This window comes from Passer domesticus, chromosome 3, assembly GCF_036417665.1.
Source record: "Passer domesticus isolate bPasDom1 chromosome 3, bPasDom1.hap1, whole genome shotgun sequence".
NCBI lineage: Eukaryota > Metazoa > Chordata > Aves > Passeriformes > Passeridae > Passer > Passer domesticus.
In genome coordinates, this window is record NC_087476.1 from 46,886,442 (window position 1) to 46,904,228 (window position 17,787).

The following is a 17,787-nucleotide window of genomic DNA, read 5'->3' on the forward strand; positions in this document are numbered from 1 at the left end:
TTCTATCCTCTTGTGTAATTAGCTCCACTTTCTACATTTTTTTAATAGTTTGTTGTAGTTTTTGTGTTCTATATTCCATTCAGCTTAGTGAGATTCACTCTATTGAACATGATGTTGCAACAAGACATTCTGAGCTTTGGCTTCCAGTGTTTCTTTAAGTGGTGTGTGAAGGCAAGTGTAAAGTGATTATTCGATTGTTCTCTTTGAGCTTGGAAACACCAAGAACTGTGGATTGGAGATGCAACTGAGATTCACGTTCATGTGGGGATATTTTTTAGCTGCCAAAGGAGGTCTAAGGGCAAGAAGTTGATATGTAGTAGCCAGTTTGGCTTGGTGCATATACTCAGGTGTTTAATGAAACAGTCAGCTCAACTCTGTGAAAGAAGTAATCACACACATGACTTTCTGTTTTGTTGTAGATGAATTGGAGCTTCATCCATATAATATAAAGTCCATGAATGCATATAGGTCCCCTTGGAGACACTTTTGTCTTTATTAATCGTTTAATCAACACACTTATAGTAATATGTGTTTCTTACCCTTAATTTCTCAGTAACATTTGCTGATGTGTTATACAGGAATGGTGTTCCACAGCTTTGGAACACAAATTGTATAAATAACTTACTATGTTTTTTAGTGGAAAAGAATTGCCATGGACCACAGTGAATCTGTGAATAACCCTTAAATCCCACACTGTAACAAGAGCCAAAAGTGCATCAGAAGTTAAATATGTGTGCTATGCTTTCAGCATCTTTTTAATAAGTCATTTGACTATTTAGGCCACGTGCTGCTGTAGGGAGAATACGCTGGAATTTGAACTAATGTTATCTTTTGACTTATATCATGACTTAGTTCACATATGAAGGTTTGTTGGTTTGTAATTTTGATTTTTTTTCTATTTTTTGTTTGTTCGAACTTTAATTTAGAATTTAGAATTTTTAACTTTTAAAATTTAGAATAGTTGTATTTTGGGAAATTTCTGTCAGTTTTGTAACACTTCATCTTTCATTTTTCTGGTCAGGCTGTTGTCCGTACCTTGTTCCATTCTTGAGGACAATGGTATTCTCTACAAATCTTGAGATATAAGAGATAGAGGGGGCTGAGATCCCATTTAAATCCTCTATTTTGAAGCAGTTTACTGAGCATTTGATCTTGAAATTGGTTTCTTTACTACATAGTCATGCAAATGTCCAATTTCAGAATATTTGGGGGTACAGTGACAGCGTAATTGCAGCCCTGATTTAGATAATGGCTATAACAGCACTTATTAAAACCTTGAAGGTTTTTTGCCAGAGCAAAGTTGTAATCTACTTAGAGTCAGTGCTCATTTCTTGTAGGCTTTCTGCAGAATTTAGATAGTTATGTTCATGTTAAAAAATGGAAATGGACAATCTGACAATGTAGGTCAGAACTTGAAGGTTTTTCCCAAATCTTTATAGATGAAAGGTTTTGTACTTTGAAGGTATAATTTTTAAGATAGATACAAGAGACAAATTGAATTCTGGGAAGATTTCTGCTTAGGCAGTTGCCTTCTCTTAAACACCAGCAGCCTTAAAATGAGTGCAGAGGTATGTGCAGTATAATGCAGCACAGACTGGCTTTCTTTGGCACATATGAAATGGTAATGTTTAAGGTCTATGTGGATGTTGGGGTCAGGGAAATTTACATTATTTTTCTGCTCTCTCCTGAGTCTGCAAGTATCCTCTGGTTTATAGTGTTTTTCTTTGGGAACCCTGTTCTGCAGAGGGAAAATCCACACCTCTGAAGCCTAGAAGGGAAAATTGAGGAAGACACCCTCCAAAATAGTGCTGTGTTGATTAGCTGGTGATATAGTAGAGAGAAGTAAACTGAATAGCAGCAGTTTATGAATTTTAATTGGTTTTTATTCACATATTGTTTTAGTGTATTTTTAGTTTTCCATATATAATGTATGCAAAGGACTGATTCAATCAGAAAACTCATTCTTAAATGTAAATCCACAGAACGAAACCAAATCACATTGCAGCAAATATGGCTAAGAGAAATATTGTTTATTCACAGAGTTTGGATGTGGATATGAGAAACTATGCTTTGGTTTGAAGTAGGTGTGAGACAGAAAAACATTCTGAATATGTGTGTACCAGTTAACATACAAAGCTCCACTTAATACCAGCATTCACTAAACTCTGATGCTCTCAGGGGCCACAAGCATTTGCTATTCCTGGCTATCTCTGCTGAGCAGCTGCACGCAACTCAAAAGGAATTTTAGTAATCCTTGTAACCAGCCTATCTAGCAGGGAATCTGCTATTCTTTTCTCTCCAGCAATAGGATCCTGGAGACCAGGGTGTGAAGAAGCTTAGCTCAGGTTGTGGTGTCATGAGAATTTTTTGAGCCAATCTAACAACTCGCTGGCACTGGGAAGAAAGAGACTTCCTTTTTTACCCCTGCTCCCAGATGTTTGGGTCTGACACCATCCATGGCCTCTGTAACCACTGGGAACTCAGCTCACTGATCTGAGGACATTCACCATCAACACCAATAAAAAAAAATTCCTGAAGCAAAAGCCCTAAATTTTCTGTTCCATTTCTGGGTAGTAGTTGGGAGCAGGAAAAAGGTGAGCAAGCCTACTGGTTTTGGTGCCTGATACAAAGATTGCGTTTGAAGGCAACTGGATTTAGGGATCCATGCCTGAACCAGAGAGACTTCAGAGGGATACTCTTACTGTTTGCTTCTCAAGTGTGAACAGTGGGCTTTGGAGTGAGGAAGAGAAGGGTCTATATATTACTCTCCTGTGAAGTGGGAGTCTGTAATCTTGGAGTTGGAATGGGAATCAGTCCTTGGAGCATATTGCCTGAGAGCTGCAGGGAAGAGGAAAGGGAGCATGTTCAGGGAAGGCAAGCAGAACAGGAATGGGGCTGAAAGTATGAGCAGAGCTGACAAGGCTGGTGAAAGGAGAGGGGGTGGCTACTGGAGCCACACTGTGTTCTTCACTTACCACCCAACACTGGACTCTAGAGGCAAGGGGAGAGTCTGTGATGGGGTCCCAGCTGCTGGGGAGTTCCTGTGCCTGTGTATCCAGAGGTTGCTGTTCTTTATCCAGAGTAAGCCAAGTCTGCTGCAGTGTGTCAAAACCCTTTTTTCACCTTACTGAGAGTAGCAGGGAAGCTGCTGATTAGTGCTTACATATGTATCTTGTTCTGGTGGTTCTTCCATCTGTCCATGCTTTCAAGATCATTGGATTCCAGTTTTCATTTGTGTGTCTTCCAGATAAATTCTTGTTAATTTTCAGTCTCTAGGGTGTTGTCCTTTATTTTAGCATTTCATAGTTTCCTGCTTTGCAGCTGGTCATGTTTTGAGTTGGTTCCAACAATAATTTGCTCAGCAACCACAAAACTTTTGTTACTTTATTCTTTATTACATTACTTTATTCTTTAAAGAAAAGAAAGCTAAATGGCTTTGATTCCTTGTAGGTGATGATTGAAGGGACTAAGTTTTGCAAGTGACTTGTGTCTATTTGGTGTGCAAGCCTACTGTAAGTTGAACCCTACCATTAACTTCCATCTACCTTTTATGGTTATAACATAGCTCAGTTTTGCAGCCCTTTGCTTTCTGTTTACATCTTCCTGTTTCACTCTTGGTTCCTTTGCAGCAGCATGTCTTCTGAAGGACCATGTTCCTTGTTTGAGGATTACTGCTGTAAACTGAAGTCCTGCAGGAGTCTCACAGGGAAGTGATGATTTTGTATGATAGGGGAGTCACCTGAAATTGTGACTGTGATTCTGCTTTCTACGCTTCATGATTACTTGTGTAACATTAGTGCAAATGAGATCACAATGAGATTGTGAATTTAGTGCTGTGTTTGTATGTAAGTGCATTTAAAAATTCAGAAAAAAACCCTTGAAATTTAAAATTGTCTCTAAGGCAAGCATTAGTCTAAAATTACCTAGTTTAGGTAAATTAGTCTATATATAAAGCATCTGTCTTAAAAGATATATGTCCTCTCTTCATATTGTGCTAGAACATATCCATTAAGTCTAGAAGTGGAATAAAAATTTTAATTTTTCATTGTTTGTAAGCTTACATAATTAGTATACTCTCTTCCCCCCATTTTATTTGGGGAATATATAAATGAGTTGAATGGAAAATTAAAAATATACAGTAAGATCTTTATACGGTATTTGTGATGTAAATCTATTATCTAGCTTTATTCTTTAATGTGCATTAGCAGATCTTCTTCTATGGAACAAAGGGTGACTAATATATGGAATGAGATTATGTAGAGGATCTATTTTGAAAGTAACATATTTAATATAATTTTATTTTATAATCTCATATTTTCATGTAACAGACTGGCCACACATACACTATAAGAAATGGTAAAGCTCACTCTTGTGGTGTGTTAAGAGAAGTGCAGAAGCAACAGCTTTTATTCTTCAGTGATTTTTGTTTGCGTGTAATTAGAACGACCCCCCCTTCTTGCTTTCTGTAGATGTGGCTGTGATATTTTCATTCTTCTTGTTGTGCTGGTCATGGTTTCTTTTGTTCTGTTTTTCTTTCAGTGGTCTAAGGAGCTTTTCAGAATCGATGCAGTGCACTATCAGGCTGCTGGACAGGTATTAATGCTTACAGCACCACTAACCAAAGCTGCTTTACTAAAGCTCACTGGCTTTTCGTCAATCATGAAGTTACGAATGCAGCCAATGAAGGAATTGCGTGTAGTCAGGCTTGATGTTAGCAGAGACTCTGGAAAAAGAAAATAAAAATAAATAAATAAATAAAAGTTTCGAGCTCATGATGGGCAAAATAATCAGTTTGGTGGCAGAACCTTTTAACTTTGGTACTAAGTGTAGCTCTTCTGAATCTTCTTTTTTTAAAATGCTTGGCCTACTGCCGGTGTCCTAGAGGCCATTAAAGTACAGTTATGTGAAACTTTTGATACTATATTATCAATAGACACACAATTTTGCATTTTTTGACAACTACATTTTCTTTTAAGTAACAGAGTAGATGAGTCCCAGTATCTGTTTTTGTAATTTAACATCACATGTATTGTAATATGTGTCTGATTTGTGAGTTTGCCTTCAGTTGGCTGTATCCGCATGGCATTGTTTAGTATTGTATCTTATATGTTGTTGTGAAGTTCTGTGTGAGAGTTTCCTGTGCCAGGCTGATAATAGCATTAGAGAGCCAATGTATGGCATTGCTTTAGTATTCTATAATTAATGGAGAAATAGAAGGCTCTATTATGAAGCAGAAGAGTATTTGCAATTACCCCTTTATATTACCTCTCTGGGAAGAGTTCTGTCCTAATAAAATTCCAGTTTGGATTTAAAGAGTGAGCAGGCATCTGTGCATAGATTTTATTATTCCCTTTAGGCTCATTTTACCTCCTGGTAGCGTGGGATGGATGTGAACACCAGGCGCTCAAGCCAGTAATCCAAGATAAGCATTATAATGAATTTTGTAGTTAGAGCTGTTAATGATTGACATGCAAGGCTCAGAGAAATAATGCTGCATGTTTTCACTGAGAAATGTACGGGAGTTGACTTAAAAATTGGATCACGTAGTGTTGATTACAGTTTGTGTATGAACCCCAACAGAGTAGCTCTGTCTGTTGAATAAGGGAAGGAAATGTAGTAATCTTGGCCCATGCTACACAGATGGTCTGTGAGTCACAAATACACAGGAGCAGAAATCTGTCTAACAGAAACCCCTAGTATGAAAAAGAATCTCCATGTTTTATCTTGTGTTCAAAGATGCCATTGCTTGAAGAAGAGGAAAGAAGCCTACCAGCAACTAAACCTTGGGACTCCAATTACAGTGACAGTGAGCTTCCAATCCCATAAATAAATAAATCACTTCTTAAAAACCAGTAAGCCAACATGCGAAGGAAAAATAGAAAAAAAAGGAATTTTGTTTGTAGTTGGCTGACTTCTCTAGTGAATCCATACCTTGCCCTCCAGCAGCTGTGAATGTTTTAATTTCAATGAAGCAGCTTTTTTCTTGAGAACTCAAGGCAGAACATTTATGATCAGCTCTTGAGCCTTTGAATTTTACCAGCTTGTTCACATATTTTGTTCCTTTTTTGAGATGAAAACTTAGTCTTTATGCTTTCTCTGGAAACAGGGCTGAATGTGGTACATACAGAACAATGTACCACAAAGATACCAAAAACGTACCTGGCACACCTCCAATAAACACCGGCTCCCTGTGGTCCATTGCCTTTGGATTTAGCGGCCCTACCACGTGGTTGACTTCAGAGTCTACATCCAACTGCACCACATTCGCGTCTCTAATAACTGAAAGGAGAAGGAACAGGGATGAGCAAGAAGTGTGACACGAGTCTTTTATGACAGACAGGAGTTATGTGTGTGGTGTGAGTAGTTGATTTAACGTATGCTAGATTGGGTGTGAGCCATCAGAGACAATTTGTGAGTGCATTCTGGCATAGAGCAGGACCGATGGTAGATACACTGGGAGGAAGGGTGCTTTTGAGTGGGGCTCTTGGTCACTGGTGGCAGTGTTTAGGCACTACAGGTTATGAGCATACAGTGGCTTGTGGCTTAAAAAACTGTTGTCCAATCACTCCCAATTGGGGATATATTAGAATGCAGTGGGGCTTTTCCCTTGCTCGTGTGCCTGGGTTTCCTTCAGAAGGGAAACAGAATGCTTGTGGAAAGGGTGCAGACTCAGATTGCTTCTGCAGCAATAGTGGAAGACATTCTAAGTCAGCATCTAGACAGGAAGATCAGGTGGTTCAAAGTACCCAGGAAGTGCTTTTTGACTTTCAAAACCAGGAAAGAAGGATGACTGTCTGGCACTGAAGCAAAATCCCAGCTGTAGACATCTCTCTATTGTGAGCAAAAGGTTCCCCACATCTGTCTTGTTATTTGACTTTTAAGCGAAGCATATAGTTGTACCTACTGCATTATATCAATTTATTTAACCTCTAATTGGGAAAGGAAGACTATAATCTGGTATATGAATTAGGAAAGGTAGCCAGAATTTCAGATAGGCTGCTTTCAGTTCTTTGAACAGGGAGCTTCCATCTTTGTTTGGTTTTCCTATCTTTGTAGGAACTTCTGCTTGTCGTGCCAGGAAGCCCTACAGTTCTAAGTCTGAGGGATGAATAAGACCGTGTTTTCCATACAGAATTAGGTCTTGGCAGGTGAAAAAGAAGAACTGAAAATACTTCCGCATTTCCAATGCTCTAGCCCATGGAGGTGGATATCCGGGGAGTAAGAGATGGGCTTTGTTACCTTTATTAGGGGGCAATCACCTTTTACTGACCTGCAATTCGATGCCACCTGCCGTCGCAGAGACTCTGTTTTAGTGTCACTGAAGTGGAAAAATCCCTGATTCCATTATTGAGTTTCACAGTTACCTGGGAAAAAATGTAATCATCACTGTAAATCCCCTCCTTTTCTCTTTTTACCTTCTGTTGTGGTAATGTTGTATTCCCCACTCAAAACATGTCAAGTATCCAAGAGAAAGGAAAACATGGCTTCATTAAATTCTTCAAAATAAAGTACCTTTTAAATCCAAATTTTGGAGCTTTTTTTCTTTTTTTTTTTTTAACTGTTCAGATTCAATAGCTCTGAGACATTCCTAATTATCTCAAGGAAGAGTTCAAGAAAAGATTTAAAAATAAGAGCTAATTTCACTCATTTACTAGTACCTCTACTCTATAATTTCCGGTATGATAAATTAGTGTTTAGAGGCATCAAATGATGTTTTTGGCATCTTGCTAGCCACTTAATAAGGAAAACAGTAGTGAAAACCCAAGTACAAACAAGGGGAAAAGATATGAGAAAGGAATAGATAGCAAAATTAAGATTACTTTTAAGTTACTTGTTCAAGCTTACCAGTAAGTCTCTGGCAGAGCTAGAAGGTAAACACAATTCTGAATTTTGCATCTCTGTTTTAGTTAATGGATTAATATACCTTTTCATGGAAATGTTACAGCAGTAACAAAACAGTGTTGTGCCCCTTTTGTGGGACATGAGATTCCTGGTGGTGATTGCCAGAGAACTCCAAACTGTGAGCCCAAACACTCAGGCTTTTCAAATGTTGAAGTTGTTCCTGATTATGCTGACACTCAGTTGACTGAAAATCACAGAATCATAGAATGGTTTGGATTGGAAGGGGCCTTAAAAATCATCTTGTTCCAACCCCCCCACCATGGACAGGAGCATCTCTCATAAGGTTGAGTTGCTCAGTCATATCCAACGTAGCCTTCAACATTTAATGGGATGGGGCTTCCACAGGTTTTCCAGGTAACCTGTTCCAGCCTCACCACCCTCACAGCAAAGAATTTCCTCCTAATATCTAATCTAAATTTACTGCCAGTTTGAAGCCATTCCCCCTTGTCCTGTCACTGCATGCCCTTGTAAATAGTCTCTCACAAGGAAACAACTTATATTTTATTCTAGAGGGTTTTGATACAGTTGTAACCAAAAATTATTATTTTTTTCCAGAAGGGCAGCAGCAAACACAATTAAAATGATCCTCATGTTCTATTTTATTCACCCCTACATTTTATCCAGAATGTATAGATTGAAGCAAATAAAGAATCACAGGAGAAGGTGACTCCTTAATAAATCACCCAGACAAGCTGTACTGATAGAAATGCATACATTTGAAAAATGAATTATAGTTGCTGATCTTATTTGTTCAGCAAAATGCTTTTCACAAAACAGGTCTTTTGTAACGCATTCAAAGAGAGCAGATAGTTAATGCCAAAGACGCACAGATCATTACTAAGAAGGTACTGAACTGCTCCAGTGACAAGCAGGGAAAAGCTGCTTTTGCAGGGTGAATTTTGTTTATGAATTGCATATGCATTATACAGGGAGTGAGGTGTGAAGCAGTAAGTGAAGCAGCACCTTTTATTAGACCAGTTGGTACAGTTGGGAAAACCACACAAATTATTGAACGTGCAGAACTTTGGTTAGAATTTGACATAAGAAGTGCTATACTGGACTGGTTCTATACAGATTCAAATTTTAGGTGTGGCATGATACACATCAGCACAATGTACTTAAGAATTTCTCTGTTAGTTCACTAGATACAGGGGTAAGAATGGGCTTCATCTTACCTAATCAGCTGTCAAAAGTTAGGTGCCTTACTGAAGCACCTGTTCTCTCTATAGCCAACATAGAAAAAGAAATTCTTTGAATAACAGCTCATTTAGTCACCTATTTAGACACCTGCTTTAGGACAGGATGAATCATGATGTTAAACTGTTTACTCAGTCAATCTTCTGTAGGTGTCTACTTTTGGAGAAGAGGTGAGTTTCCTCAGGTGTTGCATTTCTAACTGAGGCACAGCCAGCCCCACTTAAATACCCTTCCATTTTGATTGACAGGTGCATAGCAGTGATTGAAGAATATCCACACTGCTTAGTCTCTTGACTGTGCCCTGAGTTTCTCCTCTTCAGGAAAGACTCAAAAACTGACAAGATTTCCTATGCTCTAAATCTTTGCTTGTGTTGTTCACTTAAGACTGAAATTTATTACTGCATATGTGCAGTGTGTAGCATGAAGAGTTCCAGATTCTCTCAATGAACACAATAAAAAATAGCAATAGCAACAACTGTCTGGTGAGTTAATTTCAAACCTCTCTCCTTCATTTGAAATCCAGAGCCTGTAGAAACCAGAGCAACAGACAATCAGAACTTTTCCTTTCCCTCACTCATTTCATCACACATATATCTGATAAAGAAAGAAGAGACTGAGTGTAACTCAGACTTATCTTTTAAAAAATAAGAAATAAAAATTTATTGATAGTTACCTTACTTGTTACCATGATACATTTTTTATGTGTGGGTGAAAGAGCAGTGCCAAAGAGTCAGTGCTTTTGCTTCTTTTCAGCGGATAGCAAAATATGTATGGCTTGTTAGTAAAGTGATCTGAACTTGTCACAGGTTTTTTTTAGTATTTTAAAATAAATATTTGGTTTGGCTAATCTAATCTAAGTTGTATTATATTTAGAGGAGAAATAAGAATCAGTTAATGGTAAATTTGTCAGACAAAATCTGCATGTAGCAAAGCCCAAGTAGGTGGAAGAGAAGCCAGTCAAGACATTGGAGAAGACGTGACCTTGTTTATACCTGTCCATTCCTCATGTGCATATTCAGGTACTCTCCATTCACACTGTGACCATGCAGTAGGATTCCTGAGCTGCTTCGGGGACGTATTTCAAAAACAACTTCAAATTTCAGGCCTAAACTGAAGGATTCATCTGTGAAGTAAAAAGAATAATGATTCTTTTTGTACTGAGTTAGTGATGAAATTGGACATTGATTCAAAGTCAAAGTAGAACATCAAAGGGTGGATTTTATTTATTCTTAAAACTGTTGAAATGTGAGATAGCATGATGTGCTGTCAATGACCCATTTCAACTTTTGTTCTGATTACATTTGCTTGGAGTACCAATAAAGGTTTATTTACTTTTCTCATTATTTAGAAAATGTATTTTGTTTAAAACTATTTCTTACCAATGAAATGGACAACAGAAAGTAAATGATCTGTATTTTTTGGCAGTTTCTTATTGTGCAATTTCCTAGACACTCAGCAGTCATTACTGACTGAGTGAGTGGGAGTTCACTTGAGCTTTGATGATTCAGTAGGAGAAACTCCCTTTTTCAAACTGGTGACAGGCCAGGGAGCAAATTAGAAACACTTGTCTGATTCTTCTTGGTGCTGCCAGTGAATAGGGTTTTGCAGTTTCCTTTCTTGTTCAGATCAGAGCCTATGTGACTGAAACACCCTCCTAAAACTCTTCCTGGAACACAGCAGGCCCAAATGACAGAAAATATGTGTTCTGTCATGCTGTTCTGTATCAAGACATGCCGAAAGCCTTTCTGCAGGATTTTAAAATTACGTGTTGTTTTATTAATTAAAGAAATAAGGGATGACCATTTGATGGTGTACTTGGTCTTTGCCATGTTGACTTCTATGTTAATTTTTAACATATTATGGTCTGTTCCCTCATTCAAATTATTCCCTTGTTAAAATGATTCTTATTATTTGAAACACATACATACATACAGATGTGTTTATTTAACAATGTGTTAAGTTTCACAGTGACATTGTGACCTGTCAATATCATCTGCTTAGCACAATAGTGATCTGTTTCTAATAATCCTTACAGCTCACAGCCTTGGAAATTACCACACTCTTTAGAGAAAAATGCCATTCTGAAGCACAGTCCTGAATACCACAGTCCTATTTTGGGATACATTTGGTTAGGAGTATATTACCAAGGACGACATAGCCTCCTTCTGATGAAAAGTATGTTCCTGCTTCTGAGGGGCCTTCAAAGCAAGGTGTTACACTAAATGTCTGTGAAGCTGAAGTAAGTGATCTTCCATTGAGCTGTAAGTTGCTGAGACAACCACTAAAGCTGTAGACAGAGTTAATCTGGGGGGTAAAAAAAGCCTTGATTAGTAAATAAAATGCTTGTGGAAGGAAATAGAGTCTTCTGCCCTTATTTTTACTTTCTTATAAGGCTGTGAGTGTCTGGCGCATCAGTTTTGAACTAAAAAACAATTTCTAGAGAAGGGAAGCAGGAAAAATTATTCTCATAGCCTCTCATGTCTTTTTGATGACTTCAAGGTAATTCCAATTTGTGCTGTTTCTCAATCCTTACTGAACTGTGAGAAACAAAACACAAGTAGGGCAAGGCAGTGCTATACATATACCTCATAGACTCAAGGCAAGACAGGGGTCTACTTTTTCAGAGTAGTTTATCAATCTTGTTAGGCACATAACACTAAAGATTACCTTGAAAGAGAATATTATGTTCATTTTTGGTTTAATACTCCTTTCTATATACTTCAGTACCAAGCTGTAGAAGAGAATCCTGACCTCTAGATATTGTCTTAAAACAGAGGTACTAGGTAAAGATCAAAATGTCTCCAAAAGGCATTTTGTATCTCAGACCTCAGGGTGAAATTGATCTTGCCTAACATTACTTGTCTCATCTAATTTTGGATGTCACTAGGATTTTTCTGTTCCTCATGGACCATTGGTTTCCCAGCTGCTGCTGCAAGGCTGTGGAAGGCTAACCCAGCTACCACTAGCCCAGCCCTGTGGAAGCTTTGCTCTGTACATGAACTGAGCTGTCTGCTCTTTAACAGGATGAGGGTCAAGTTCTTAATCAGATTTCGTCTGATCTCATCCCGACAGTCAGCTTCCATATTAACTTTACACAGAGGTATGGGGTCTGTACGCAGAGGTCTGCTTTACCTGGATGTTTTTTACAGCTTTTCCAGGAGCTACCCCTCCAATATAGAGTGGTCCAGTGACTTGCCAACTATTCGCATTCCCATCAAAAGATTCTTCTAGTACGCGGAGGCCATCGATTATCAAGCGACCAATATTTTTGCCTCTAATAAATATCACCTAGGAAGGGAAGAGGAAAATGTGGAAGATTACTTTCATCTGTTAAGGGTGCTGTGCAGTGGAAGAAGGTGAGACATTTGAGAAGAAAGGTGCATGAGCGATACTCTACAAGCCTGTTTTGCTAACTGCCAGTATTCTTTGTTGGACAACCCTCATTTTTCACATTCATATGAAGGCTAGATGGTAAAACTGCTGCCTTTCTTACATATTGGTGTACAAGGCAGAGGTAACTAAGGTGTTATAAGATCTACTGAGATCTGCCTATCACTGTTAGCATTTTCACAGTCACCATTCATTTTATGGTATGGATTCATCCAACCTGCTTTAAATACTTAAATGCCCAAGTCAGTAGTTTCATAGCTGTAGACTTCCTCTGTAATTAATGAAGAGAGAGAGATATCTACGGAGGGAAATTCACCTTGACTCCTAAAATTGTCTTTTTATTTTCATAGACTACTCAGGTAGCCTAAGACAGCTGTGCTCATTTCTTAGGCACTTCAAAGACATTTACTGAATAAAATTACTCTAGTCTTTCCTTTAATAACTCATTTAACTCTTAATTGCCTTACTACTCTGCTTGTTTCCTTCATTTCTGTTCAGCTGTTAGTGTTGGGAATTGCTGAATTTTTATAACTGACTCACTTTCCTGTCCCTAGTTAATGACTTAATAAAATGCTGCGTGGAAGATCTAAAAATATTGATGGAAGTTTCTCAGCATATAGGCGTGTTTATGAATACATGAATGAAAACTCCCTGAGCTGTCACATGAGCAGTGTCTTTACTGCAGCCTTGACAGCATGTGCCATCATGATTTATTTCTTTTACTTACATTGTGCCACAGACCATCATTGTATTTCTCTTGGCTCTTAATCCTTATCTTCTGGTGACCAGCATTAAACATAAAAATGAGCCGGCCATGAGCAACGAAAAGGGCCATGAAGTTGGTCTCTTTTTGATCCGAAACGTAGCAAATCATTCCATGAGATGAGTGAGTTTTCAGACTGATAGAGAACTGAGCTCTGGCACATAAAAACACAATATTAATGTTAAAGCAGATACTTTTGCTTTAAATCAAACATCAAGCAGAGGAAGACTGAGATTTTCCTTTCATCCAAAAAAAAATGAAACTGCTTTATGGAAGTGGTGTTTCTGAGAAATGTTCTGTGATAGTTTTTTGAGCAGAAGTCAAAGCTGGAGAAAAAGCTGCCTGGCAAGGAACTTTTTTTCAAAAATTATAGTCTCTAGAGTGAATAAGTTCAATGCAGACCACCAAAATCTGACAGTATATTTCCTTTTATGTTAAACAGCAGGGCTGGGGGAATTTTTAAGTGTGCTGGCAGACGCCTGATGTTATTCTGGACTTGATCAAAGCTTCTCCTTCCTTCTAGTTCCTTAGTGAAGTCCAAGACAGCATAGGAAGTCATACCATTGTTGGTTTGACACTGTCACAGTGAAAATCTTTTCAGTGATTGCTATTATTACGTATGGTCTAAAACATGGCAAAGCTGTATTGATGTAGGAAAGGGCCAGAACTGATTCCTCCTTCTTCTGGTGTCAGGTCTAACCTGGTTTCCATTCTTCATGTTATCTCAAGCCTCTAGACATTCCCAATGGCATGAGTGTGTACATTCCACAGACTCTCAGCCCCTTGCCAATATCAGTTGTTTTAAAATAACACAACTCATTACTTTTTAAAAATGAACATTACAAAAATGAAGCTTTAGTAACATTTGGCAAATAATTATGTGTTATAGGAATGAAGGTGGGATGAAGATATTAGAGTTTGGGTTTTCCTTCATATGGGTGCCATCAGAACTGCCCTAAGTTAAATGCATTGCATTAAAATTAACATAATGACTTTCTAATTTAAATCAGGAAAGAACACTCTTTTTTTTCTGAGTTAGTGGTCTGGTATGCTTCCAGGAAGTGCTGTGTTGTTGAATTTATAGTCTTTAATGGAAAGTATTAAACCAAGATCCTTATTGGATTTTGAATATTGCATGACATGTTTTGTGGGAGCATGAATATTAAATTTCAACAGTGTCTGCACTCATTATTACTTGGATTTCCATTATGGTTTGAATTGGACCAGGTTTTCATAGCTTTATGTCTTACTGCACTGTGCACATTAAACTACTGACAAGGTCCACTCAGCATGTTACTGCTTCCTTTCTGCTTTAATGCCTTTACTTCTTGTGTAAAGAGACTGATTATTGTGCAGTGCTTGTATAGAACTACCATCCTCAAAATCTTTACACAAAAAGGCAAGGAGACACATTTTGTTAATAGGCAATGCAGATGAAGATTCCACCACAAGAGGGATGTAACTAGAAACATAATCTATGTTTTTGTTTTACTGAACTGAAGCGCCTTTTAATATAACCTAACAACAGGCTCCACACAAGATTTAGCCTAAGATATAAAGCAAAAAAGCCAAGGTAACAGCAGAAATGTGTCCCTTTAAGAAAGCAATTGAAATACATCTTTCTCCTTTCAGCATATTTCATTTTTATTTGTAATGTCACCTTACCTTTGACTGAAATCCTTTGGTATGTGATCAAATTCTTGCCGGCTGTTTGCTGTTCCTCCAAATTGATAGGCGTGTTCAGTTGCCCTGGGATTCATGGGCAATTGGCACTGAGGCTCTCTTTGCAAATTCACTTGATACAGTTTTTTGAGGCCAGATGAAGGCTGTGAAATATTGTCTTTATCTCTTCCCACCTTCATAGAAAAAAGAAGTATTAACCAGAATTTTTAGCTAAGATTGGACATAATAAAATAACAGTATAATTTATATTTGAACTAGTAATATAGTGTTTCCCTACATAAATACCAGGGTTGTTTCCAAGTCAAATTTTCCTTGAACAGGTCTACTGTAAATGCTGATTTAGGACAGAACAAGGGCTAAACAAAATACTTGTGTAGCTAACATAATTACAGTTAATTTATTTTGCAGTTTTCCTAATTAAATATTTTTCTCTCTTCTTTTGGTGATATCAGCTATATTATAGGTATGAGAGTATATGCTTAGACTAAAAATTCTCCATGCTGGAGGAAGATTTTTCCCCATTTATATTAATGTGTGCGAATTGTACCCAGTAGAGAGCCATACAGAAGCAGATGAGAACAGAAGCAAGTTTTTTGCCTTTAGAATATAGAAGAAATCAGAAAGGCTTCTTTCTGAAGTACTGTTTTGAAGAAGTCAGGTATTTTATTTTATAATTCTAGTAGGAGAGAATGATGCAAGTGTAGGCCAGATAGATTGTGTCAGGGCAATAATTTCCAGTGATGGAATATGTAAAGGAACAGGATCCTATTCATATATGTGACATTGTCTTTATGCATTTTAGATCCATAATTTGGAGAATTTTGGAAAACTCTAGAGTTGTACTGGAGAAATTTGTAGCAGACCTTTTTATTGCGGTTTCCTTTGGCTTTTGATGAGTTTTTTCCTTTCTTATGGAGAAGAGCGACTGGAGGAGATTCAACAGGGCATCCATACAAAGATGCCTGAACTTTCTCAGAGTACTTCTGGAAATCTTCCACTTCAACCTCTTGATCCAACCTGTGTTTCAAAGAGGAGATGACAAGAACAGCTTTTTTTCTCAAGTGTCAGAATTGTCTGCATAAAATTCTCAGAATTTTACATTTATAGTTTAAATTATATTTGAATGGGTTTAAATTATATTTAAATTTTGTTTAAATATGATATTAAATTATATTTAAATTATATTTGAATGGTCCATTCTTGGATCATGGACAAAAGTACAGATTGATCAGTCAATGTATGGGTAATGAGGACAGCCTACATATATATAGTGTGTATATGACAGCGTATATATGCTGGCATAAACAGAGAGTGTCAATCTGCAGCATCAAATTCAACTTTAAAATCTATATAAGAACATTTCATAAAACAATTAAGATCAACACATTCTAACCATTTTTACATGACCAAAGTCCTAACCTCCTCAGCTTCTGCAAGATGCCTTAATATAATTTTGTTTCAGATGCAGACCTGAGAGCTATATAATATAAATGCAAATTACAGCTATGCAAATTGTTCATTGCACCAGCAGCATTAGCAGGTGCAGTACTGAAAGCTTATTTCATCAAGTTATTCCCACCTTAACAATATCTTAACCTAGCAGATCTGTGCCAACAGATTCCATGGCAAATAAGGTAAGAATCTTATTCACACATGCTGCCTAGCCTCACAAAATGAGAGAGGAATTTTTATTGTGACAATAAATCACTTCTCATGAGCAACTATTCAAGCTGTCAGGCAGGGCAGTGACTGCCTGTTAATGTGTTTGGGAGGATGTTACTCACCTAGTGAAGTAGGCATTGCTTATGCAGCCAGTGAAGTTGGCTTGCTGTGTTCTGAGGGGAGAGCCACCAAAATAAAACTTGTTGGTGCTGTCTGGGCTTTTCCCTGCTCTGTCCTTTGCTGGGATCTTCTTGGTCTGTTTCTTGTCATCAACAGTCAGCTCATACCTGCAAAGGCAAAGCATCCATTTTACAGACTAGCTTTGGAAACGTCCATGCCAGTGGTCAGACAGCACAATACATGTACCCAAAATGCTCCTCTCAGTGCATACATCACTCAGTGGTGCTGCTCAAAGGCATGAGAGGACCTTTTCGCTCTCAGCTGTCCAACAAGTAGCAGTGCACTGGCAAAACTGTGTACACAGGCCCATGGATTTAATATTACCCTACAGTTAATTGTTAAGTCCAAAATTGTACGGTGAAGAAAGACAAACTAGGGGGTTGCTGACGAAGGGATGGAGCCACCTTTTGGGTAAAATAAGATCCAAGCACAGGCTAATAGTTTATGGCCCCATCCCTTTTTCCTTCTCTTTCATCACAGTGCATTGGTGTTTGAGCTTATACAATGCTTTTTACCTAATCTGATTTTGCAACCCACTAATTATTGCAGAAGCCAGGAATGATTCCCTGGTTTTATAAAGAAACTGAGTATACTAAAACATCAGACATTGATTTTGTTTTGCAAACTCAGGGAAACATGACAATCCCCAAGATTATTCCAAGGCACCTTTTCACACCTTCAGCTTTTCAAATTGTGATTCTTGGGTGTCAGAAGTCACAGCTACAAACCTTCATTTCCACTAGGAAAGTAAGAATGCCTGTATCTCATAGGTAAGATTCTTAAAGAAAGTTGCTTTGATTATGTGACCTTCTAAAAAAAAAATTGAACATAAAAACAATAGTAAAACATAAACCAAAGCTTTTAAGACTTTCAATGAGCACAGAGAGAGACTTATTCCCTACTGCTGCATTTAGTCACATTTGTGGTTGCCAGTGCTAAAAATATTTTTAACATGTTTCACTTTGTACATCCCAGATGAATGCTTTCTGTGAAGATGCCTCAATTACTTT

General features: G+C 37.8%; 1 protein-coding gene across 2 annotated transcripts in view; it reads right to left on the reverse strand.

Annotated features, from left to right (window-relative positions):
* Positions 1–1,857: 1,857 nt before the first annotated feature.
* LAMA4 (laminin subunit alpha 4) overlaps positions 1,858–17,787 on the reverse strand; it is a 100,503-nt gene continuing 84,573 nt past the window's right edge. Inside the window, exons 29-39 of one of the 2 annotated variants that reach the window (XR_010358606.1) lie at positions 16,720–16,884; positions 15,799–15,952; positions 14,918–15,108; positions 13,217–13,406; positions 12,232–12,387; positions 11,244–11,403; positions 10,092–10,222; positions 7,271–7,364; positions 6,160–6,279; positions 2,976–4,723; positions 1,858–2,838 (exon numbers count right to left, since the gene is read on the reverse strand). Coding sequence is in view for 1 of the 2 variants with exons in the window: in XM_064412963.1 (XP_064269033.1) it covers positions 4,578–4,723; positions 6,160–6,279; positions 7,271–7,364; positions 10,092–10,222; positions 11,244–11,403; positions 12,232–12,387; positions 13,217–13,406; positions 14,918–15,108; positions 15,799–15,952; positions 16,720–16,884 (1,507 nt within the window). In the remaining variant the exon portion in view is untranslated. Of the gene's footprint in view, positions 4,724–6,159; positions 6,280–7,270; positions 7,365–10,091; positions 10,223–11,243; positions 11,404–12,231; positions 12,388–13,216; positions 13,407–14,917; positions 15,109–15,798; positions 15,953–16,719; positions 16,885–17,787 lie in introns of both variants that reach the window. The other variant, XM_064412963.1, reaches the window with a different exon arrangement.